At 42.7% G+C, this 25,445-nt stretch overlaps 1 protein-coding gene across 3 annotated transcripts in view; it reads left to right on the top strand.

The window, feature by feature from the left end:
• The window catches only part of ZNF516 (zinc finger protein 516), a 105,481-nt gene extending 92,915 nt beyond the window's left edge, over positions 1–12,566 (top strand). For 2 of the 3 annotated variants that reach the window (XM_037380285.1, XM_037380286.1), the window contains exons 4-5: positions 1,882–1,986; positions 9,532–12,566. In XM_037380285.1, the coding sequence (XP_037236182.1) occupies positions 1,882–1,986; positions 9,532–9,833 (407 nt within the window). In that variant the 3' untranslated portion in view covers positions 9,834–12,566. Of the gene's footprint in view, positions 1–1,881; positions 1,987–2,900; positions 2,969–9,531 lie in introns of all 3 variants that reach the window. The other variant, XM_037380288.1, reaches the window with a different exon arrangement.
• The last annotated feature ends 12,879 nt before the right edge of the window (positions 12,567–25,445 follow it).

Here is a 25,445-nt window from a genome sequence, read left to right as displayed (position 1 = left end):
ATGTTGGCTTGCAACAGAATCCTAAACCTTCCCTCGTGCACAGCTCAAGTGGGAGCAGTGCTTCCATGCAGGCTGTCAGATCGGGCCCTTGATGACTGCTGAGACAAATGTATTCACCTTTCACAGGGAGAGACCTGGGGTCTGGAGAGGTTAAATGTCTTTCCAGAGGTGGCAGAAAAACCACCTGAGGAACCCAGGTCTCCTGGGCTCCATGGGAGCCGCACTGCGGGTAGCGGAGCTGTGCTCTGCCTGTCCCTGCATGTCCCAGCAGTTGGCATGGTGGTCCAGCAAAGGCCGTCTGGTCCGTCAACACGCTTCACGCAGCTTTGCTTTCAAGTTGGCAGATGTAGTTCTGGCCAGTGAGGGGAAAATACTAGTAAAAGACCAAAAAATCTGCTTTAAACTTGACTGCCGTACAAGGCAAATCGGTGTCATTATAGTACGGTGAGGCTCTCAATGAAATTTATGTGATTTGGGGTGGGTGGGGTGGTGGTGTTCCTTTGAGGGGGGTGTATGTGTGATCTGGTTTTGTCCCTAAATCATGATCTTGTGTTTGACTGCCAGGAACTTAATTGCTGGGACTGTGTTCAGCTGCATTATACAGACTGTGCTGCCATCTGCAGGAAGTGCTGTTATAAAAAGAGAAAATTTCGCTGCTTATAACATTTTGTGAGTGGGTTGGGGTTTTTTTGCAGCCAGTCATTCCAGTAGATGCTGTGGTGAAAATCATTGCAGGACACTGGGTGCCATACCAGCCGAGTAAACAGCAACTTGTCGTCTTTTCCATTCATTTTCAGGTACAGCATCTGTATTTCACATAAGCCCTCTGGCATCCAGCAGTTGATTTTTTTCAATTCTGGGGAGGTTTTTTGTTGCCACCTTTTTTTGTTCACAATTTTATTCTTTTTAAATGCTGTAATGGGGGGAAAAAATGAAAGAAAAGCTGAAACTTTGCTTCCACTCACAACCATCTGAGAATTTCTTCAAAAGTCAAAGTATTCCACTGGCAAATGGAAACATCAACTCTTTGCTTCTGAGGAGGCCGTTTTACCAAAATAGAAAAGATGATGTTCAAACATACTTTATTTTTTTTTTAGTAATAAAAAAGCCCAATAAAAGTCAAATGTGTCTTTTTTGATCAGCAGCAAAAAGACAAAGACCAGCCCTTTAAGTCAGATGCTGTAAACTGACCTTTGGAGAAAAAGGAGAGGTTTGAGCGGTTTTCCACAAATGCTAATGGCCTAGAAAACATGTTTACCCAGGGCTGGGGGAAGGCTGCTGTGCTGCTATCAGCTCAAAATGTCCGGAATGACACTTTCATTCACAGATGTCTTTCGTCTGTGCCTCAGAGGTCTGGGGTCAAAGCAGCACCGGCAGGCAGGTAGGCAGGGGTGAAAGGTTTGATCAGTCTGCGATGGCTCCGCTCGCTCTGCATTTGTCTCTGAGGTATTGCCGCCTGGGGGGGACAGTCGGGCTCTGGTCCTACTCACTTCCTATTATCCATGTGACTTGTCTCCGCCACGCTGGAGTCACTTTGATTTGCCTGATGTACTGCTTGACAAAGCTGGGTGATGGCTGAGAAGTGGATCCAGCTGCTCTGAAAAGCGCACACCTGACATGCCAGTCCTGGTGCGGGCACATCATGGGGAGCATTTTTTAATTCAATGTAATTTATGCATTCTTGCAGTCCTGTGTGTGCCTGGCCTGTCAGCCAGTGCCTAGATGAAGGCTGACAGTTGTCATCCAGGGCCTGAAGGTAGCCTCACATAATGACACATTAGACATACTAATGATGTTTTCTTCTGGCATAATGTTTTCTTCTCAACTTTCCTCTCTCCTCTCCCCCCCACCCCCTCCTCCCTCCCTCCCTCCTGACTACAGGGATGCTCAGGACACAAACACGCCAAGGAGACTGCGTCTGCAGAGAATGTGGAAAATGCTTTACCCAACCCAGTCACCTCAGGACTCACCAGAGGTCCCACACAGGTACCTTTTCACGCTCGCTCTTGCTTTCTCCCTTTCCCACTTCCGTGCTTTCGGATCCGGCTAACAAAATGCCAAGAATTACATTTCACATACCATGTTACCCTAAGTAATTCCAGTTCCTAAATCTAATAGACAGGTTTTTTATTTTTACGACTATTGCTCTTGTTCTCCGGATATTGCTTACCTGATCCCCGCCCGAACTCCATAAAATTGCAATGCATTTAAGATAAGTCTGTTTGCAAATGTTTTATTTTAATTAGAGAGTAGGGTACTCAGAAATGAATATGCTAATGAATTCTTTTGCCACCAGCACAAATTGAAATCAAAGTACCCCTTTCAGCACAACATAAGGCTTTGTTTTGCCTCATTGTTGCTGTTGACAGGAACATTTTTGCAGGAAACGAGATTTTTCCACAGACCGGTCAGCCCTAAAATGGGAAATCCCTACCAGCCGTTTTTCACCTGGCGCGGTGTGTGGTTGAGACTGTAGGAGGCTAAAGCTAAAGCCACCAGTGTCGACAGACCTCCTGAGCATTGCATGAGACAGTGAGACTAGCGGGTTCCTCCTGAAAAGTGTGAATGATGCATACATAAGCCAGTCTGATGCAAAATGACAGAGGCCAAATGGTAAGTAATGCAAGAAGAGGGTCCCTTTACACATACACTGATAATTAATGTTGTCAGTGATTGCTTTCTTCAGTGCTGAAGTCTGAATTAAAAAGGGCAGTGGCCCTGGGCTGCCATTAGCACACTCTCTTACACTAAGTGTTACTGTAAATTGGTATTTTCCGGCCACAGGCTAGTAGCTGGTGTCTTTTTTTTGAACGTGGTTAATCTGTAATGGTCTCAAATAATGTACACACACTAACGAAGCTTGAATGTTCATCTGTTAACAAGCCCCCTTGTTCCCACAGTGGTATTTGAGTCTAATGGACTCCGAGGTACTGAAGTTCACACCACCTCCACAGACGCCCCAAAACAAGTATGTTTTACAATTAATTGGATGTTTGGTTTTTAATGTGGTAGCTGGGAAAAAGTTGCACAGTAGTACTCATCACTAAAGCACGGACCGTTTTATAACACACATAAATTATAGTGGTGTTGCTTGATTTTTAGCTCTTAAATTTTTTAAGTGTTTTATCAAAGTCTCTTATATAGAGAGTCAGTTAATTGTAAGGCAGGTAGTTAGTGTTTAAATAAACGTGTTACTGTCTTACTGGGGACTGGGAGGGATAGGTAACTCTGTAACGCGCAGTGATAATGTAATAGTGAGGTAGTACATGAGGAATTCCTAGAAATAATTTGCTTTTACATCTAAGATGTTTTCTGCTGTAACAATACAATTAATGTTTAGTCTGTCTTTTTCTGAAGAGTATTTGTACCCTGATACCCAGTATCTGCCCTTTGAAAAGCTCTCATCCTCCAGTTCTGTGGACTGTGTGACGGTGCGCTTTCCTGTTTCTAGTATACAGTTTCCTGTCTTAACAAACACTTCTCAGCACTCTGAATTATACATGACAAAGATGTTACATAGAAAACCATTAAAGTGAGTTTGTTTCGTGTATCTTCTATCTTTGGAGACCAGTGTCATAACCCGGACCTTCCCACTCCATCTTCCAGTTTGGCAAGTGGGTTTCAGGGCACACTTTCTCATGGGCGTTTTTCTTCTATTGTGAAACTGCCTCCAGCGTCACTGACTTTTCCTTTCATCCACATCTTTAGTTTAATTTTGACTGCAGCACTTTCCCTGTCCTGTCTTTCACTGAACGATGGTGTGTGGTTTCAGCCATGCTTAAAGAATGCATCCCAATGTTAGTCCCGCCTTTGTGAAGTTTAGGAGTTGGTTTCTACTTGCTCAGTAAACATCCTCACCAGGCACCACCACATCACAGAGTTCATGTGCAGCTCCCTTCGTGGAGACTCTTAGCACTTTCTTTGTTGCACTTGCGTCTTTCTGGCCCAAAGTCTATATGGGGAACCCAGCTGCTGCCACAGGAGTATCTGAGTTGCTGTCAGACCATAGGAGTGGCCAACAACTCTCCTCATAAAGTTTTCAAGATGGCATAACACTTCAGTAGTTGCAGGCAATGTTTGCTTTGCTTTTGTGGGACAGTAGCAGCAAAGTTACGCTAAGGTTGGAGAAGTAGAAGAAAGCGCTGTCCTTATGATGCTTATCTAATAAAACTGTGCAAAGACATACTTCTGAGTAGAAGTATGTTACAGTGAAACGCTGCAGCTCTGCAAACTAGCTCAACTAATGTTTAGTTCTCATCAGTTTAGTAATGTAGGTTTAAGAAGCCTAAGCACCTTTAAAATGCTCTTCCATCTTTTCATGCTCATGATTTAGTCTCATGTAGTTGAGATTGGATTCTGAAGGCATCTGTGCTTTTTTCCTCGAAAAGACAATGTAAGGTTAAAGTTGGAAGTACCTTTCAAAAAATTCTGAAATGGCTGTACCTATCCAGAAAGAGATGTGGCAGCTCAGTCCACATCTGGACTAATTTTGTAATTCCAGTTATATTACTGCACAATAAATTTTCTTATAATCTTGTCTTTGTGAACTATTGCCGTGCAAGATTTTATTGGCTAACTTCTTGGATGGCAATTGTACGTTGCTCTTGCAGTGTCAGTGCATGTCAGTCTGTCTTCAGAGTAGTTAATGAAGTTACAGCATCTCGTAATACAGCAGAATACTGGGTAGGGGTTAGCTTCATGAATCATTTCGTCCCTTGCCAGTTAGTATTTCTTCCACAGAAGCTGTGGTGTGATCACTTCTCCAGGAGATGGTTCCCTTCCTTTTGTCTTATTTGCTCTTCAGTATCAGCCTTTGTCTCAGGTTGTCAGCATCTGTGTCGGATAGGATTATTCAGTTGTCTGCTGTTCTGCTTGTTCCCATCACAAGGAGGCTTTGCGTTCCCCCGGAAGACTCCACCTGCACAGTCCCTGGGTGTTGGAGAGGGAATGTGCTCATTTCTACCTGCAGCTGTAGGGGCCTTTAGCAGCACTGAAACGAGCTTGCACTGAGAACGATGCCTGCAGCATTCTGGTAACATTATGATTTCCCACTTTAAGCATTGTCACTCGTGTCTTCATTTCGTTTCTTAATTGGGGACAGATCTATTCATGAAAGTTTATGGTGTACAGTCAGTTCAAGTTACAGAAGTGCCATGCACATGCTCCGAGCAAGAAACAATAGTTGCGAATGTACAGTAGCTTGAGAATGGAAGATGTTTTTTTTTTAAATGTTAAGTGATTCATTTGACATGACGTTTCTTCCTCACAGGTAAAATATCTTCCCCCGAGTAGTCTGCTAAAGAATAAAAATATTAACATTAGTATTTCACAGTTCCCCCATTGCCTTCTGTAGTCAACCAGAAGATCATCTCTAAAGGCTTTCTCTATGAACGAATGTTAGATAGGGCTTTTAAAGTCCCCCAGCACAGTAGCTTACAACAGTGCTACATTATAAAGTAGTTTTCTCACAGAATAATTCTAATTCCACATGTTAAAAATAGGTTCTGCATCCAGACTTTTTCAAAAATGAGCCAGCTAAATCTATATTTAGGTGTCTAAATAGGAAACCTACTTTAGGGTAGTGAACCACCAACAGGAGAAGCAGGTTTCAGCGTCACTGAAAAATAGGCCACCTATAGGGGTGTGTAAAGAAGATCATACACCCCCAGTTTTGATAATATTGGCACTGGGCTGTGTTTCATGCTTTGTTGTCAGCACCAATGGAATATAAACAAATCGTAGGGAATAAGATGTTCATTTCCTTCATAACATTATTTATTGTGGTTTCTTACTTCTACCTGAATGCTTTTTTTAAAAAAAGGAGGATGTTTTTACATCAAATGAATTTCCCATGAACTTTGGAATATTTCCTACTCTTCTTTGTGTAAAGGACAAAAAATGCTCATTACATACCCCAAGTCAATACAATCTGTGCAAAGTCATGTAGAGTCTCTTGAAATGCTGCCATGTTAAACTTACTGAATATTCTGAATATTCTTATAAATGCTAAATATCCCAATATATACATAATTAAGCTTGCTTATCCAAAATGAATATGTATCTTAATTTGGAATACACTAAGCAGCATCCAAAGACCTGATTTAGTAGGTATGAATTCGGGGAGTGTACTCCGGTTGCTTATACATGGCAAGACAAAAGCTGTCTCCCCTTCAGAGGGGTCCCTGCAACTGGGTGTATCTCCAAGCCGCTGCAGCTCTCAAAGCAAAGTTTTCCTAAAGCACAGGGTCACTGCAGGGACACTGCCTCCTGATGCTGCAGCATTGCAGCCGGAAGGCCAATTCCCAAGTGTGTTCAGTAGCCCAGGAGTCAGTCTGTAGCCTGCTTTTGCAAAATGGTGACAGCAGCGGTAGCGATCTCTAGTACATATGCCTTGCATTTAACTTCTGCTGCTGCATTTTTAAAAACATAAAAACTTGGCCCGCTTTAGGAATATAGTTTATCTTCTCTCCATGCTGTGTCAAACATTATGCTCTAGAAATTTTAAGGGCCAAGTAATTGGGTGTTCAAAAGGTATGATTTGGTGGTCAGCAATGAAGGAGGAGTTCCGTCTAATTGCGAGTATATGTGTGTGAAGCATATTTTCAGTGCTGGAGGCAGAGACACCAAGTTCTCTGCCTTTTGTGCAAGTGAAACAAGTGAAACCTCCAAACTCCAACCTTTTCCTTCTCTGGAAAAACACCCTTTTACTCACAGAAAATAAATTAAAAGTTACAGTCCAGAAAAAAAATGGAACTGTTGGTATCGTGGGTATCTCTGGCTGAAGCTTTCCCTGTGCCAGAAGGCAGCGATGGTCTTTTCTGTGAAAGACCTGTGGACACCACAGTTCTTAGGCTTCATTCACTGGAAAGAGAGGCATGCAATGTAGCTCCTGCGTGACAGGGGTAAAATTCTTTCATAAGCCTTAATTTTCTCCACTGTAAGTATTTTAAAATATTTCTTGCAATGTTCAATACTTGAGATAGCGCAAATGTGAATAGTCAGAATTTGGGGGATAGACAGATTGGAAAAGAGCCATCAAGAGAACACTATTATATATATACACATACATACACACACGCGCGCGTGTATAATGTAAAGGAGCTTGGGGGAAAGGCTGAGGGCAACTTTGGAGAGAAGGGAGGAGCGCAAAAAACCCCAACAAACCAACCAGGTTAGAAGTTTATTTAAACCATTGGTTTCTGAGTTCAGTTGGTTTATTTTTGTTTTTGGGGTTGTTTTTTTTTTTACTTGAAATTTTAGCACTGTCTGTTAGAAGTCCTAATTATGACATTTGTTCGTATGAAATGTCTTGCCCCAGTTCCTTGCAGAGTTTCTTCTTAAGATCATGATTAATAGTTCAGTCCTCATTATTGCAAACGTTATTTTTAAATAGTTATTCTGAGAACAAGAATTCCATTAATCAAAATAATAGATAATGAACAAATAAATGGCAACCTAATTTATCTCGTTCATACATATGGAGATTATAATGCAAACAATCAAGGAACCGCAGAGGCTGCTATATTGGCATCTGAGTAATGCACATGTACTGTATGTCCGTTAGTTTGAGCATTATAGATAGGATTAGCAGCTGTAGTTCTTGTCCCAACACTTTCCCCTTGCCAGCAAACCGGAGCAGTATCTGTGCTCCAAACTGGTCATTGCAATTTATTTCAACATCACGCAGTAATCTGTCTGCAATATATTAACATGCACATAAACTGATTTTTTTTCCTGTTAAGTGGTGAAAAGCCCTAGAAGTTGGTATGAAAGCAGCTTTTGGCATGGAAGCTATAGGTTTCACTTAAAGATCTGCTGGTTTTCCCCTTTAAAATGCTGAAAGTGAAGAAAACCTGCTTTTTAAAATGGTAAAGGTTTCGCTTTAGGAAGGATTCAATCCAGCTACGTATCAGCTGGTTCAGAATCTGACTGCCCCTTGAGCTGGTGTGAGTACAAGGGGGTGAGCTACTGGCTGGGCTTTGGCACATGTGGAGCTTAGGTGCTGTTTCCCAGTGAAACTGGGAGGACAGCCGTGGATCAGAGGGGTCCACCCACCACCACCACCCACCCACCCACCCACCCACCACCACCAGCCGCCCATCTCTGCCTTCCTGCCAGGCAGGAGGATGGTTTAGCTGTTTTACAGGTCCCTTGTGCTGCGTGGTCCGTGGGCCGGTGGTGCCCAGACTCACAGGGCATCCCTCCACTGCCCAGGCTATCCATCCCCCGAAAGTGCTGCTCTTTACACCCCTTTCTTCAGTTCTTACCCAGGGAAACCGGGCCAAGGCGCCTGCCATCCCCTCCCCTCCCTCCCTCCTGCCCTGGCTCGGCAAAACCCTGCTGCACTCCCCCGTGTATGTAGAGCTGGTTCGATACGAGACGTTTTAATGATGAATGCCTCCTCCTGGAATTGTGGCTCTGTCTCTCAGGCATGATGCAGCCGTGCAAAAATGTAAAGCATCTTTCTTGGTTTACTGCAGGAAATTCAGCATCCAACTAAGGAAGTTTTATCACATCTCTCATTCAGTTACTGTTTCCTACATTTCAAATATACTGTGGTCTGTACAGCAGCTTTTTTTTTCTTTAATTTTGTTGCAAATCTTTCCGACTTAAAGCAAACTTTGACTGGTAAATGTCATGAATCTCGGGCCAGGTTTAATTAGGAATTTTCTAAATCTATTAACAAAAGAGATGCACTTAATACATTATGTCAACCAGAGCTGGGCTTTCTTTAGCTATTTCGAGGGCTGCCATAGGCACAGCTTGAAACTTGCTTGGATTTTACATGGGTGCCGTATTTTATATTGCATTAATTTAAAATGGTCTGTTTCACTTCACCAAGACTTTAGCTTAAGGATAATGCATTTATGTAAGATTAATCTTGCCATGTTGTTTTAGGATCAGGATTGTAAACTGCATTGTTCTGACAGTGATGTTCTAAATGTCATTTTAAAGCTTTTCTTGGGAGCTGCAGGCTCCAACTTATTAATGATGTTATCTTTAATTTCACTTGATTTTAGAATATCCCTGCTTTTTTGTTCAACGTGGTAATTATTCATGAAAATTGGCTAAAAAAATAAAAAGGAAGATGACAAGGCGGGGGGTGGGGGGAAAGCTGCCTTAGCATTTGGCAGACCTGCACAAGAATTCAGTTTTTATTCTTTTAGCTGCCTCTGTGACCTCAAGCTTCAGCCTTTTTAAAATGCTGATCTAGTTAGGAATCCCTTTTGGCTACCACAAAATTCTGCTTTTTGGGGGTCTCTTCTTCCCCTCCTTGTTCTCAACCTTTTTTGCACTGCTCCGTCAGACGCTCTTACTTGCTCTTCTAGTCCATCAGGGACTTTATGTGGGCCTGACACACTTTGCTCTTGCTGGAGATGCTTACAAAAAATCCCCAAACTTCTGATGTGGTGGGCCAAAATTAATGTATGTCATGCTAATAAAGGGTAACGAACGCCAGCAGGACTTGCTGGAGGGTTTGCGCATGGGAGCAGAGGGAATGAGCTTTTCCTTGTGTCATGCTTCTTGCAGGGGGGCGACCACGGTGTTGCGGAGGTCACCCACATGCATCTCCGGAAGGGAACCTAAAGCCCCAGCGGAGGAGCCCCCGCGCCAGTGGCCCCCACCCCGACGGGCAGCACCAGCAGTCCCCCGCGCAGCCACCCCCTGCTCCGGCAGCTGCGGAGCAGCCTCGCCGCCAGCCATCGCCTCACCCGGAGCTGCTGCGCGAGACTGAAACCAGCGCTCTGCAAGGAGGGGGGTGCCTCTGCGCTGTTAATCATTTTAAAATAAATGAAGATGCTACACAAGATATATATAAATTGACGTACTAATCAGTCCCATGGTTCCTTATTTCCTTTATAATAAACAGTGGAGTTGGCAAGCACTGTGGCAGCACAAGGCATCTATATTAATCAAGAAGAAGTTTGAGACACTGGAAAAATTAAACTTTATGTGATTTGGACAGCATGAAGAAGTTAAGCACTGTAACAAAAACCTCCCTGATGCTCACAATGACTATTTGATACATTTGAAAAACAGCAGAGGATTTGAGAGCTGAAGAAGTATTAATTAATGAAACTGCCACTGCCTGTCATGCTGAAAAGCAAATTAGAAAAAAACAAAACCAGAGAGAGGAAGAATGGGGGGTGCAGGAAAAAGGTGGCATTCGGTGCTGAGAAAGCAATGCTTGATGAAGGATTAAAGGGACTGAAGAGAAAGACCGTCATTCTGCAATGGTTTGTTTCATTACAGTTTGGGGACCACTTGCATTTCTAGTGCTCTTGCTCTTGACTGCGCACCATTAATAGTATGTGAATATGGAAATTGAAACACTTCCAGAGAAAAGCTTCTATTCTGCTTTGGAAAAGAAAAGCTAGTCGAACACTAAGAAAAAATCAGGCTTCTGTGTTTTACTCTCAGGACCTTTTTTTGTAACAGGGCTACTTTCTTCAACCTGATCACAAAGGAAGTCTTCACGTTTCAAAAAAAAAAAAAAAAAAAAAGAAAAAAAAAAGAAAATGCTCAGCTGTCTTAACGCCGCTGATCTGTATGTTTAGAAGAGAAACAGTGTCACTGAACAAGTTCAGGGAGCTCTGGGCCTGTAAGGTACTCTCTGCTCCTGTGTTTGGTTCAGCAAGCCAGCTACTGCTCCTCCTTGAGCCCAGTGACGTTTTGGAAAGACAAGGAACTTCTTTTGTGGTGGCAGGTTAATGTTCATATAAATGTGTCGTGTCTTGTACTTGGTGATCACTGGTGGTGTTAGGAAAAAAAAGAAAAAAAAAAAGCTTTATATACCTCTTCTACAGTAACTCTTTAACTGCAAGTTTTCAAGGTGGGGTTGTGGCACATAACAGGTTCTTAAACCATGCAGTGCAAGCAATTAAAAATGTATTCCACAGATATAAATATTTTCTTTTCTTATTGCTGTGACACTATGTGTGATGGTAATATTTCTGAGAGGTTCAGATTTTGCACATATAATTTTATGCATTATCAAAAGTTACTGCTGCCTTGAAAGAAAATGTTCTGTGAAAATTTTTGCAAAAGCTTTACTAGTTTGTTTTTTTTTTTTTTTAAATTGTAACATTTTGTAAAGGCAGGAAATGGATTAAAAAAAAAAACCTAGCATGCTAAATATATTTTTCAAAAAAGCAATAATTTTACATGTACAGAAATGATGCTAACCTTTAATACAGGTGAGAGCAACAGTTTACTTAATACAATAATGGAATAGTGCTGTTTTTGTAGAAATGGGCTTCTGACACAAAGATTTGTTTTTAAAAAAAAAAGCAGAAAAAACCTTGAAGCGTGATCTTTCTGTTCTAACAGTTTTGGTGGGTGGGGGGGTTGCTTTTTTTAAAAATCTAGTCAGTAATTGGTTCTGGATACTACTTGTTACTTGTTTTAAATACTTGACAGGTTTTGTTACTTTGCAACACTTGCAACAATGCAAATTAACTTTCTTATGTATTTTTTTTTAAACTAGTTTTTTCCTTATGCTATTACACCAGATGTATACCAGAAATCTCTGTAAGTCTCGGTGTAGTTAGGAATGTCTGTGCAAGTACTTAAAAGTGACTGTAATTAACTGTTCTGTGAAGTTATTTTGAGGGAGGTCGCATAGACACATTCCATTGTACACCAAAAAAAAAAAAAAAAAAAAAAGAAAAAAGGAGAAAAAAAAGAAAAAAAAGAAAAAATGAAATATTTTGCTGTGTTGCTTAATGATTATTATTTTGGGTTTGCACTAGCTTTCTTGGTTTGTTTGTTTTGTTTTGTTTTTTTGTTTCACTTTTGTTTTGTTGCTTTTCTGAGTCATATTTTCCATGAGTGAAAGTAATGGTGACAGTTCAGGAATGCACAAAAGCTAGTTGCTTAGCCTACTTGTTTGTGTTTTAGTTATTAAAAACGCCTATGTACCCAAAATGGCACGAAAGTGTAGTGTACATTTGTAATTTCTTTTTTTTTTAATTGTATTTTTTTGGGAAGCTGATCTAGAAAGTCCGAGTTAATATTTAGAGCCAAAAGCTTCTTTCTGGAACTTTTCTTCCAGAATCTCTTGACAGAGAAGCTAGTGCTGTCACTGCCATTACCAGGGTACTAATCAGCAAAGTTTACAATCATAATTTAGGTCCATGAAGAACAACAGTAGGGGAAATCAGTTTAAATAATTATATGCTGCGTATAGCACAGAAATGAGGTTTTCAATTAAACAAGAAATAAGAGTGGGTGGGGGAAAGCCAACCTTAAAGACCGTTTCAGAAGCGAATCCCATGATTTCTGTTTTCTTCTTTATCACTGTATTGTATTGATTTGTTATTTTAGTTAGGCCATAGTATTTAAAATGAGTTGTGTTCCTTATTTATTTAGTCAGTGGGCTTTGATCAGCTCTTTTAAGCAATGTGATAACTTTTTTTGGCATGACACGCTCCTGTAAAGCCCTTTTATGACTGTTACAGGGACTTTCTACTACCTCTACCAATCTACTGTTTCTTCTTCTTAACAGGTTTTTATGGTGTTGCAAGTCTAATGTAACTTAGACAATAAAGGGTTTGATTATCTACGCTGCAGATTCTCAGTGTATCTGCCATCTCTCTCTGTCTTTCTCTCTCCCTCTCTCTGGTTTTTGTGTGGTTTATTATAGCTGGAGTGTAGAAGATCTTCTTTATTATAGCTAAAGTGAAAGAAAGACTTCCTTGCCAGAGTGGTTTTGTATCCTGAGTGGTGTGCACTGACCGAAAGTCGAACTTGGAGAAACTTTTTCCATGGAGCTAATCAGCTACTACATTGCCATCGTGCTGTTGGAATTCTTGAAATTCCTTCTGTCAGAAATGCTATGAATAAAACAGTACATACTGCAAAATGGAAAGCAAATTAGAAAGCCAAAACAGTTTTTAGTTTTGTATTTCAAAACCACTTAAAGTCCTTACTGAAAAGCCTTAGTGCAAATTGCAGCCCCCATCCTATGGAAGACTCTGCTTGTATGAGAACTACTAGTTAAGAAAATTATCCTTTGGGAAATGGCATCTTCTTGTTGGTGCAAAAACGTGTTCCACTATTAACTGTCAGATAAAAAATCTGTCACTGGAGGGATTTTCAGGTGTTGGCATCATGCATGTTTTGTGGTAATCCCTGTAGATGTGTTGCTGCCTTCTAGTGCTTTGGGGTACTGCATGTGGTGGAGGCCATACATATGTTTGTCGTGCCCAGCACATCAGAGTGTGCGTGACGTTTTGAGCCATTGTACAAAATTGTGTACAAAACTAGTGGGAGTGGATCCCCCTGTTTCCTTTTTTCATGCTCAAAAGGTTTGTGACCAGGCCTGTGTTCGGTTTTGTTCTCCTTCCTTGCAGTATTCCGATGCTGGGCTACTTAAACTGTATGTATCTCAGGCAGCTCCAACAGGATTGCTAGAATTCATTGATATATTTGGGGCTTTCCCAAAAAAGCAATCTTGTTGCAAGAAGAGTTGGAACAAAGCAGGAGGTAACTTTTTTATTAAGTTCTTGCTACGTAAAATGTGTTGGGTTAAAAGTAGGAAAGGTTGCATTTTATGTCAAGTCAAATTTCCCGCTCCTGCTGCAAGCCAGTATTTTTAAGCCAGCAGTTCTGTGGAGAGCACTGAATTGCATAGAGTCCTTTTCCCTTGTGCTCTCTCCTTTCTATTTCACTGTGTTTGACAGCCCCATACTTCAGGGCAGTCCAATGTTCAGAGGCAAATCTCATGGGGATTCACTGGGAGCTTGTAGGTAAGGAAAGCCTGCTTGATCCCAATATTTAGAGAGTAGCTCAAATGAAATAGAGTATGTTAATATATATAAAAATTCTTTCCACTTCAGTTTTTCATTATAAATTATGAAGTGATCGTTTGTGGAGCAGCTCGGGTTGTAAAACAGTTGAAGATCAGTGAAAGCATAGACATACTCCCCTATTAGCTGCTTTCTGTGGGGCTGCATGTGTGCTAGCGTTCTCGAGAGGAACTACAACCATGTGTTGATGTCCTTAGCTGTCAAGGTAGACAGTAGCTGTTGAAAATTTATTTATCTTTTTTTCTTCAACTTCATTAGCACTGCCTTTGAGAGAAAGGAAGAAAGACCAAAAGAACAAAAAACAACCCTAAACCCCAGAAAAAAATTGCCCTTAATTTGAGGCTGGTGGACGAAGGGCAATCTGTAGATGGGAAGAAAAAAAAAATCCCTGTGTGTTGGGTATAAACAAGTATTTCCAAACTGGTTACCTGTTACTAGTCAAAATGAGGGACTCTTGCTATTGAGAGAGAAAAAGATGATGTGTTGGGATTAGGAAGCAGGCGCAGAACGGGCGATTGTTTCATTGTGCCTTGGGTAGAGGGATCAAGAGCATTAACATGACCCAGCTGTATAGGTTTGAATACTGAAGTGGATGTTGCCCATAGGGCCATAAGAAAAGGAGATGGAGAAAGCACGTGAAAGATCAGTAAGAGGCTGTTTTGACCCTCTGAAATTCAAGTAAGGAGACAGAAGGCAGTGTCTGAGAAAGGCCACAGCTGAGGCCAGGACCAAGGCGAAGCCAGGACCGGAGCGAGAAGTTTAGAGGAGACTTGCCAGAGTGGAAGCATTGCCAAAATGTGCAAAGTCAACATTGTGAGAGATCAGAAGGATGTGGAGATGGAGCAGAAACTCTGAAACCTAACCAAAAGAGGTCTGTGCCCATTGCAAAGGGCTTCCATTTGGATGAAGGGGAGGGGAGGAATACGGAGGCAGTGTCTGGGGAGATGGATTGGAAACATCAGTAAATAAGCACAGAATTTAAACTCAGTGGATCATCTTTTGCTGCAAAAATGTCCTTTTGTGGTATGAGCCTGAATGATGTTCTGACAGAAAATACAGGAATGCCCTTTTGGATCTTTACTCTCTTGACTGATGGATGAACCAGAGATAGGACTATAATTGTGAGTCCAGCTGAGGCTGGACTGAAGGGTCTCTCCAATACCCAGGGCATTTTGAAAAACATACTGCTCTTTTCAAGAAACAAGCAGACTGATCAGCCCCAAGCAGGAGGGAAAAAGGGAAAAACCACAAGGCAGGCAAGAAGGCGCAGTGTTTTAAGCAGATGCTGAACTGGAGCAATCCTTTGAGGATGCTAGAGGGTACATTCAGATAGCGTTCTCTAATACAGAATATTTTAAGATGCCTCATAGTATATTGGATAAAAGAGCTGGGGATGCTCAAAGCTGTTAAGAAAAAATGTCCGGTATTAAAATGGCTTCAGACACTTGGCTGTCTCCTTTGTGAAATCCTTTGTATCTCAAATCTAAGTTGGGGTTCATGTAAGATCAGTGCAGATGGCTGGATTTGTTTGTTCCTGTGTCATCAGTGTTATCTACAAAGGTGAGTTACTTGTCAAGAGTTTAGAAAATGTGAGGTACCCATGTTCCTGTTCTGTAAGTGAAAATCTTTGCATGTCATACTTCATCATCATCAACCGAAGTACCACAGGAATCTTAGAAGATTTGTCAAGGCAGAGAAAAATGACTATTTATTTTCTAAATATTTCTTATTCTGGTATGACATAAAATAAAAGGGACGCTGGCCCTCCAGTTGATCTTACTTCCAGAATGCAACTTACTTTTCTGGGAAAGGGCAGTGTTGTGCCTTGCTTGAGACAATTAACGAGCCACTAGTGGTTTCTGAAACCTACGGCTTGCCACAGAGCACTGGAGCAGTGCTCTGATAAACCTGCTTCTGCTAGGGACCGCCCTTGATGGTAGATTGAGAACTGAACCATTTCTGGCTTTTACCACAAGCTTTCATGAGTCATGCTGGTGGTGCAGGGACGCTGGGTCTGGGTCTGTTCTTCCAGATGGGAGCCAGTGGTGGGACGTCAGTGAGATCAGCTCACCCATGGAGGACCGTGGACTTAAACGGTAACCAGTCTGCTGTCTACTGCTTTCTCAAACTTTTCTTCTTCATGTGTTCCTCTCCATCCTTAGAGAACACAGATGCAGGTGGATGCTTGCATCATGGAGTAGGTGACATCTGCAGAGCAGTGGTGGGAAGAGTTTCTGCCAGTAAGAAGTCCACATCAGGTGTTTGCCAAGAATCCCGTCCCCTCTTGCTGGGGTTTCTTCGTTGCCTCTCCTGTCAGATGGCAAATCAGTTGTTGTGTGGCCATGCTCCCAGAAATGCACAGAAGCTTGCTGTGGACATGGGAATGATTGCTTTTTCCCACTTTTTTTTCACTGACAGAGTACAGAGCATCCCTGGACTGCATTGTTAGAGAGACAGTCTGGAGGAAGCCTAGTGCAGACGCAGTATTAAGTGCATTTTGTACCTGCAGGAATAATAGATCTACTGGCAGGCTCTAGGTCAGGGGTCCTCAAACTTTTTAAACAGGGGGCCGGTGCGTGGATGCAGTGGCAGGCAGTCATCTGCGGCTGCTGGGTTTCCCCCCTCAACCCCGGCCGGGGGGGTTGGGGGAGGGGGGGGTTCTGTAAATACCAGGGGCCGGATTGAGGACCCTGGGGGGCCATAGTTTGAGGACCCCTGCTCTAGGGGCTTTTTGCAGTGGCAGATTTGTGGCAATTTCTAACTAGAAGGTGGAATGACGTGGAAATTTGCTCAGGTGCTCGGTCTGTTGTTGCTCACCATCCCTGCCTTGAGGGCACAAGGCAGCCTGCTGCCACTGGCCCTGCGCTGGTGCTGGGGACCGTGCACTTGCTGCTTCTCCAGCAGAGACACGTGGGCATGGGTCTTCCTTGGGCTCCCTTCCCTGACCCGCTTGCTTTCCCAGCTCACAGCCAGCAAGCAGAGGGAAGCTCAGCTCGCTCATGTCCCATGAGCTGCATCCACAAGACAGAGCCCTGAAAGGGATCGGGACTAGCTGGAGCCCTGCCATTGAGGAGGGTGTCTCTGCTTTGCCACAGCTACATTTTGGTTTTCTGTGTTTTGTGCCAAGCATACAATGGGAGCAGCCCAGGAGCGGCCCCAAGCTTCTTTACCTGGGGAAGTGTTCCAGGCCTCACTGGGGGACCCTGCGCGTGATGAGCAACTGAAGCTCTGGGCAGTGACTTCTGGAAAGGCTCACTGCAGCTCTTGCCTTCGCCCGGGGCAAGTAAGGGCTCCCCGACACTGGCCAGGGGTCATCGATGGGCAGAAGTGGCCTGCAGGGAGCCTGTGGGAGCTTCCTGGGCTAGGCTGAGTGCAGCACTAGGGTTAAATCAAGCAGACCCAAATGAAATTCCAGTGGATTCACCATTTGTTATTGCTGAAGATAGCCTGATGGGTGATTTTATAGACCTAGTTCTTTGCCCAGTGTTGTATGTGATGTTTGACAAAGCAATTTGCCAGTTAGTGTTGAGGGTAGGGGAAGGACAGGTAGTGAGCGAGTGTCAGAAATGACATAGGCTTTTCACTCTCTGCTGGCGAGGCTGACACACTGTTTATGGGCTGCTCCATTTCCTGCACTGCCCCTGGAAGTTTTAGCACTTTCAGGGTTAGAAATGTCTAAGGAATTCCCTGCAAAGTTACTTAAGTTATTTTCATTTTGTCTCCTCTGACAGCACATGATAGGAGAAATTACTTGTCTTGTAAGGTGAGGCAAGTAGAAGGGGGAATAGTCCAAGCGGCAGAAGTGTTGCTGTCCTAAATGCTATTTTTCAGAGCATGACTTTAAATTATTGGGTAACTGAGTATGTTCTCCTTTGCATTGGTTCTGTTAAATTAACAGTGACTTTAAAATGGGGCACAGCTGGAGGCGCCATTAAACCCACCTTAATTTTGTTTCTCAAGTTGTATTTTCTGAGTATTTTGCAGAAAACGAGTCTTTGGGAGTTTTTAGAAAAGAAAAAAACAAGCTCTTGGGGTTAGAGAAATGATTTTGACTGTAGCCAGAGTAAAGCGCTTCAGGAATTTAAACTTGCAAGAAACAGGTGAGCACTGAGGTGGCAGGGGAAGAAGCACCAAGTCTGTAAACCTGGCTGGGTGTTGACTCGGCCATGTTATGGCTGGTTTGGTAAATGTGGCTCCAGGGTGTACAGGTGGCTTGTAGGGCCTCTGATATTTTTTCATACTGCTTTTGGAAGATTTTTTTTGTAAGATTACAGTTTCCTTTATTATATAAAGGGCCTCTTAGGTAGGTGTCTGTCGGTGCTCGGTGTGTTATGGTAAGAGGTATTTTGCAATGCAGAAGCTGCACGTGGGTTGCCATGCAGAAGTGACTCTGAGCTGGGCTTGAGGGCAAATTCACTCTCTGCTCACCTCATTTAACTGGTTGAATGCCTTTATGCCGCCTGGCAAACGAATTGCTGCTTTGAGAAGTGAGGTGCAATGCACAGGGGACACACACAGTGCTCTAAAGTCATTACCTGCCACGGGGATGGGCCCAGGCACTCTTGGGTTTTAGTCAATCTGCCCTGAACTTCTGCTCTTACTGCAACCAAGATACGAAACAAGTGGTGCTGGCTAGGTGGTGGACATTGCTTGCCACAAGGGCAGGTAGGATGTGTAGGCAGTCTGGCTTCGGGCTGAGCCTAGGCCGCCTACCAGGGCAAGTTAGATGTGAGAGAGCAGGATTCCACAGCCCAGTTAAACGCATAGGTGTGTGGGAAGCTATGGAGGAGCCTCAGCCCGCACAGCTCCGCATAGTGCGGTGTGCTGGGCCACAGCAGTGCCTGAGGGGTGCGGTGACAATCTCTCCACTGGGCTGGTACAAAGGAAGAGTAGCTGCTCACTGCCCTACAGGCACTTGTAAGTTGTGTCCTTTGTATCCTTCCAAAAGATGCTCTAACAGGAGGATGTTGGGCTGAGTGGGGGTCTGTGGAGGCACAAGAACTTGACAATCTTAACTGGCCCAGGTAAATGTGGAAAGTTTGATACTTTGCTGTTTCTATAGAGCCTTTAATGGTGGTTTTTAATTATTCTTGTCTATCTGTGAGTCCATATCACTTCTGTACTGTTGGAAGGATGCAAGCTGTTTCTGGGAAGAGACTGAAAGCCTTTGGAGTTCTCCATCCTTTGCCAACGTTTAAAAAGGGCAAACTATCTTCTCCCCACCTGCATGTATTTGAAGCAACAGCATTAACTTCAAGGGGATTTTTGCATAGATGCATGGCTGATTGTAAGGACACATTTGTTTTCCAGTCTATGATGCACTGCACGGAAATTTGATATAGGCCTATTTACATAGTTATTTTATGAAGGGAAGGGGTTAGAACAGGGACTGCAGGACGATTGCAAAACGGTCCTGCTCCCTACCCACATCTGGGGAAACTGACACCCGTCCTAAAGCCAGGCTTTAGCTAAATGAAGAGATTAGTGTGAAGCTGATGTCATACGTGAGCTCATAATGTTTTTAACTGAAGTTACTTGTTTTGGCAAAAAATCCCCCATCTTATTAAAAAAAAAAAACCACCAAAAAAACCCCAACAAAAAACTTGCAATAAAGCAGTCTCAGAAGATGGAGGTAAACAGGTGTAGTTGTCCCAGTAAATCAATTGCAAAGAAGCAGTGAAAATGATACTTAATATACTTTAAATGATTTGGCTTTAGTATGGAAATGATACCAGTTGAAGTGAAAGCAATACTATCTACGTGGGAAAGTGGCATTGAAATATTCTTTCTTTCTGTCGCCTTTTGTCAATAGGAGAGGCTTGAATTATGCATTAGCAGGCTGTAGTTATGGAAGATAATACAGCAAGGTTATGAACCCAGAACAAAAGAAGGGGAAACTAGGTTCAACTTGGTAATATATCACTTGGAACATATATAAATGGTTATAATGCTTTGCACATTATAAAGGCAGTAGTCACATATTTAAATGAGAACAGAGCCATTGCTTCAAGATTTTCTTCAAATATTAATTTGGGCATTGTAATTAGTTCTTCTTGGGAAGCCTTGCAATGTTCAGTATGTTTAGAGTTTTTTGAAATATTCTAGGAAATTACTTTTAAGTAGATGTACTTGAGATGTAGGATTTTACATAGATACTGATTTGTAATCACATAAATGAAATTCTGAATTGCTGGCTGTGAACAGTCATCTCTTGAAATGGGTGCGATCTGTGGACAGAGATGGCCAAAGCAATACTAATTCTAAATACCAAATATTTGGAGGAGAAGCCGTAAGTGAAGAATTATTCACAGGATTTTTTTTTTTCACATCATTAATTTTTTTAATAATGTGCTTTGCTCCCTAAATTGACAAAGAGAAAGGGAAGCAAAAATCTGTCGGCTAATCAATTTGCTATCTGCTGGTAGTTACAAAACGGCGCATTTCTGCAAAGCCTTTCCCCTGAGTGACATCCAGCTGCTGTTGCCTGCTGCATGCTGGTGCTTCTCCCAACCCTGGGATCTGCCCCAGCCCACGAGGCCTTGTCCACCCCTGCCATTGCAGGGTGCTTGTCTGCAGCAGTGGGGGAAACGGAGAAACCTGCACTTAAGCCTGACTTCATCAGCCCCGGGTTTATGGGTTATGTTGCTTTGTATATATATGGGAGGTGCACCGTTGCCAGGTTGGTTTTCTTTGGATCTAGAGGGTTGCTTTCCAGTTCTCAATGATGGAGCTGCACAGGGTGGGGGGACATACAGGGGGACAAGAGCTGCTGTTGAAACATCGTGTTTCCCAGTGATCAAAGGGATAGTTCAGCTGGTGATCCTCTGGGCCCGGGGGGATGGGGTGACCCTGAGAGTTTCCACAATGCCCTTGGCTGCCCCACCATGAGTGGCGCTTGGGCAGACGTTGGAGCTGGGTCCACTCAGAGTCCTTCTTCTTACCCACATGGAGCAGATTCGCTTCACAGTTGACATGGAGCGGGGAGGCTGCTGTAAGCCCATGGAGATACGGCCTTTCCTTTTCTTGTTCAGCTTTGGAGGCAGGTTGGAGCCTGGCTTCCCTGGTCTTCCGTGCTGGGCTATGGGCACCGCCAGCCCTCGCTGTGCTGCTGCCCGCGGGCACCCACACAGCCACCTCCTGCGCCCAGGTGTGCTCTGCTGCTGAGGCTGTCTGCCCTCCTCCGGCAGCGCAGGGAGGAAGGATTGCATGGGTTTTGTGCTGTTGCTAATAATGTAGCCAAAATTTAATTATTTTCTTAAGTAGGATATTTGTGTTTGGTTTTTTTTAAAAGAGAATTATGGACTTTGAAAACACAGTCTTCTGATGGCTGAAGCTGTTTACTAAATCAGTGAGAGACATCTGATGTGCACTCACAGTTCCCTGAGCTGTATCATTAAATAAGTATAAGTTAACCAACCTTCAGTCCACTGTTATTTGCTTTTAATCACAGCTGAGGAGCCGCTTAAGAAAACTCTTGGGAAAAGCAAACCGTTTCTTGAAGAGAGGAATAGGGAGTCCAAGGTAAGCATTTACCAGTTGCCAAGAATCTTTAGATCCATTTAGTGTCTCATTATTTGGTGAATAAACCACCTGGCATTGCTTAGAAAAACATCAGTATAATTCCTTTCCAAGACAGACCTAATTGTATAGCAGTGTGTGGCCATTATTTTCTTCCACACCCAATCTGAGACTGGGAGCGTATGCCATATAGTTTCATTCTCTTTTTGTTTCAAAAACATTGTCCTTAAAAATGAATAATTGTGGGGAAATGGTACTATGTTTGGCTACTCATGCTAACTGCCTTGCTTAAGAAAGGTGCCAGCTGAATCCTTACAAAAGAAGTAAAAATACACACACTTGCCCCAGCATTATTGTGCTTTGCAATGAATGGTATGATGAGGAAAACAGAGGAGACTTTGGTTTTGTCCTTTGTGCCGTTACTTTTTGGGCTGATAGATGAGGGCTCTATCATCTTGAATTAGTCATAAAGAAGTGTCTCATTTTCTTCCTCCGTGGTACACAGTTATAGACTCCCATGCACATAATCATGAAGACATGCAGCTCTTGGTTATGAGAGGAGAGGTAGGTCCTGACATTTGATCGTTCTCACTACTTGCAAATTTTGGAAACCGATTCTGAAGAGCGTTTGGTGGGAGCTGGCTGGGATGTTGCAGGGATATATGTTCCTTGATTTTATTTAGTTGAGGGACTACTGCATATTGCACTAGGCATGGAGGCTTTTGAAATTTGGGATTCACTCCTGGCATATGGTGCACTGGCAGTAATTAAGCCTGACAATCATGGATGCAGAGATCACTTTGAGTAAGTGATTTCCACGTGGAAGAAACAACATCTCAGAGCCACCTAGGGAAAGGGGTAAATGCATCTTTACCCTTATTGTATAGCCGATACCAGTAAAGAGCATAGCAGGGTTGAGTTCTCAGGCACTGATGTCCTGCAGGTGTGAAGGTCACAACTTCACCCTGCTGTTTGCTTTTGCCTGTGCCTGTCTCCTTGTTGCAGAGGTGTAGCTCCCACCAGTTGTTTTTTTTAGTGAGTTTCTGGTTTCAGGCATGCTCTGGGAGTGTTGGAAAATTGTGACCTGTGGAGGGTTGTTGGCTTTTTCCTGACTGTTGCAAGCTGCTGTGGGACACAACGTCCCTTGGAGCTCAGAATGGATGTGTAATAGAAAGCATGAGAACATACAGCCTGTGCAACCTCAGGGTGCACGGTCTTTGGTGCTAGTGTCCATCCATGAGAGGCTGGTGCTAATTTGCTTGCTACACAGCCAGAATCATGTTACAATTTTCATAAGATTTTTAGAAATTTCAAACTCTTGGAAATCTGTCAATTTAACAGAAGTAGTGCTTGGTCCATAAAACATAACACAGCTTAAAAGGGAATAGTGAGGATACAGACATTTTCTGGGCGAAAAGTAATTCAGAGCTTGGGTGGTTTCCGACCAGTTTTGGGTCTCCTGTAGACTAAGGAAAAAAGCTGCTGCTGCTTTCCATAAAAGTAGAAGCCTGTCCTTGCTTTTCATTTCCAGTACTTATTATTTTTACCACATTCATATTTTTATATTTTGCTTTTGGAAGACACAGGGATAGAATGATACTCCCTTCCCCCTGATCTGGCTGTGATTATCTAACATAAATCTCCCTTTATAATCTTATCACTGGGCAATTCAGTTATTTTAAATGTGAGCCTTCTTGCCCACTAATCAGTTCATCTTCAAGTTTTTAAAAGCGCTATTTCATAATTCTGCACATTCCAATTGCTTCTGAGTGTCCAGCCCAGCTCTGCCTTCACTTATTCCCTTCCCCTTCCTTTCTGACAAGGCAGACTCTTTCTCTCGCTCACAGTCTTTGCATTCCTTCCAAGTTGATGCACATAGTCATTTGTAATCAAGGCTGTAAATTGTATTTAAAGCTGTACTGCGCTATCCATGGATATCTGAATCATAAATGAGAGTATTGTCCTGCCTGTACTCTCACTTATTCTTTCAGCCGTAATGGATCCTTTCATTTGTGCTCAATTAGCTTTTCCACTCCCGCATTCAGACCCTGAAAGTTTCCACTCTTTTCTTCAGGTCTTGAATGCTGATGGTGTGGCCACGTTTGCCTCTACCACATAATTTGTTTAGCTCTTTTGTGCCACAGATTTCACTGAATATGGTTTGTTTGTTTTGACAAGTCCAAACACTGTGACTATATTGTGCCGTAATATAAAAATGTTCCCGTTAATTACGGTTGGGGTGCTATGGCTCTCGGGTGGACCTCTTAGGTGCTTGGGCTTTTATGTCTCCAAGTTGAATGTAACCAGAATTTTTCTGGAAGAAAATAACTTTTCTAGAAGACTGGTTTGGGGTTGTTGGTTTTTTTTGTATTTTTTTTTTCTATTATTGTTGTTATTCTGATGGAACAGTGAGCCAAGTCACAGCAATCATGTGTCAGGAAGAGTCATTTTTAGAACAGCACCCCACAGTGTGCAAGCACACCAAGTCCTCTTCCTTTTGCTGCAGCCCCTGGCGCTGCAATGGCTCATCCTGCTGGTTGCCAGCCCCTTCCAGTGCCCGCTCTGCCCACCCGGTCCCGGGCACTAAACCTCGGGATGCCGGCTGCTCCCCTGGGACCTCAGCCCCATGCGCCATGCATATGGCTGCTGGGATCTGTAACGGTTTGTGCCACTGCCAGCGTGGCTTTTTATGTTTGCTGACATCTCCAAAGGTGGAATTAGAGAGAGTCTTCTTGTGAGAGAGTGTTTCCTTTTCCCTTCACGTTTCCACCCCCGCTTATTTTTCCTTTTCTTTTTTTTTCTGTCTTTGTTTTCTGAAAAGAAAAAAAAAAAGCAAAACTCAGAGAAAATTAGCCAGCTTCACTTCCTTGCTTTGTACTACAAAATGAGCACATACTTTTTCAATGTGATCAGACAGGTTTTATTTCCTTTCTTGTTCCACAAATGTGGCCTGATTTTTTTTTTAATTGATCTTAATTTCTGTTTTGAAAGTGATTTTAGGGGAATTATCTTTCACTCTGAACCAAACTGGCATGTTTAAATAAATGTTTCTCTTCTGTGCTGAGCCTTGCGATAATGTTGCAGGCAGGGGAACTGACATTTGTTTGAAACTAACATATCAGAAATTATTTTGAGATCATCTTCCCCTTGGAAGAGAATCATGACTTTTTTTTTCCAGGACTGTCCGTAGATGGAGAAGGAATCTATTTGGATTCTGTTTTGGATGAAGTTTGTCCTTAATATTTGTGAAGGTTGCTGGTAGGTTTAAACTGAATATGATGGAGGAACTAACCTCTACTTTATTTCTCTTGCTATAGGTAGGCATCCCTGTAAAATTCCCTAAACTGTACTCTAAAGTTTTCCTATCCCAGGATACTCTAGAATTAAAAAATAAATTAAAAAAAACCACACCAAAACACTGTATCTGACATTAAAATGAAGTGTGTTTCACTTTGTGTGTAAGTGCACAAAAGACAGGGAGGGAGCAGGACAAAGACAGTGGAGGTGTTAGGATATTCATCTGGGATGTGAATCTGGAAGCAGGCCAGGAAAATACACCAGCTAGTAAGACCTTTGTTGATTCGCATTTGGTGGGGAGGCTTTAGGGAAAGAACTCTGCCCCTCAGTCTCACCAGTAAGAGATGACCAATTTAAGCAATAAAATATCATGCTTGGGGCCCTACATCAAGGGCACCAGAGTTTGTTGGGCAGAACTTTCTAGAGCAGTCAACTTTAACATTAACACCTTCATGAACATCAAATGTAGTTATATTGTCTTTTCATATTTAGGGATATCCAAAGCATAGGCTTCAAGCCTTTTTTTTTTTTTTTTTTTTCCTTTCTTGCTTTTCCCCCAGCTAGAATGGACTCGGAAACTCCCCCAGACCTCATTTATCTGACACTTTTCATTTTACAGCTCTCAAATGTTTAATTTTTGTGAATCCACAATCTTTATAGATCCCCAAAGAGACCTATGTAACTAACAAAAACATAACATAGCTATTCAAATCCTTTATATATGTATGTATAAAAATCTCAGTTGCCATTCTTTTTTCTAGACACCTTTCTCGTTGTGGGACTCTACTCATCTATACAGAAAACCCAATTTGAAATCCT

This window comes from Falco rusticolus, chromosome 3, assembly GCF_015220075.1.
Source record: "Falco rusticolus isolate bFalRus1 chromosome 3, bFalRus1.pri, whole genome shotgun sequence".
Taxonomy (NCBI): Eukaryota; Metazoa; Chordata; class Aves; order Falconiformes; family Falconidae; genus Falco; species Falco rusticolus.
The sequence above is the reverse complement of the archived record's forward strand: the minus strand, read 5'-3'. Positions and strand labels throughout refer to the sequence as shown.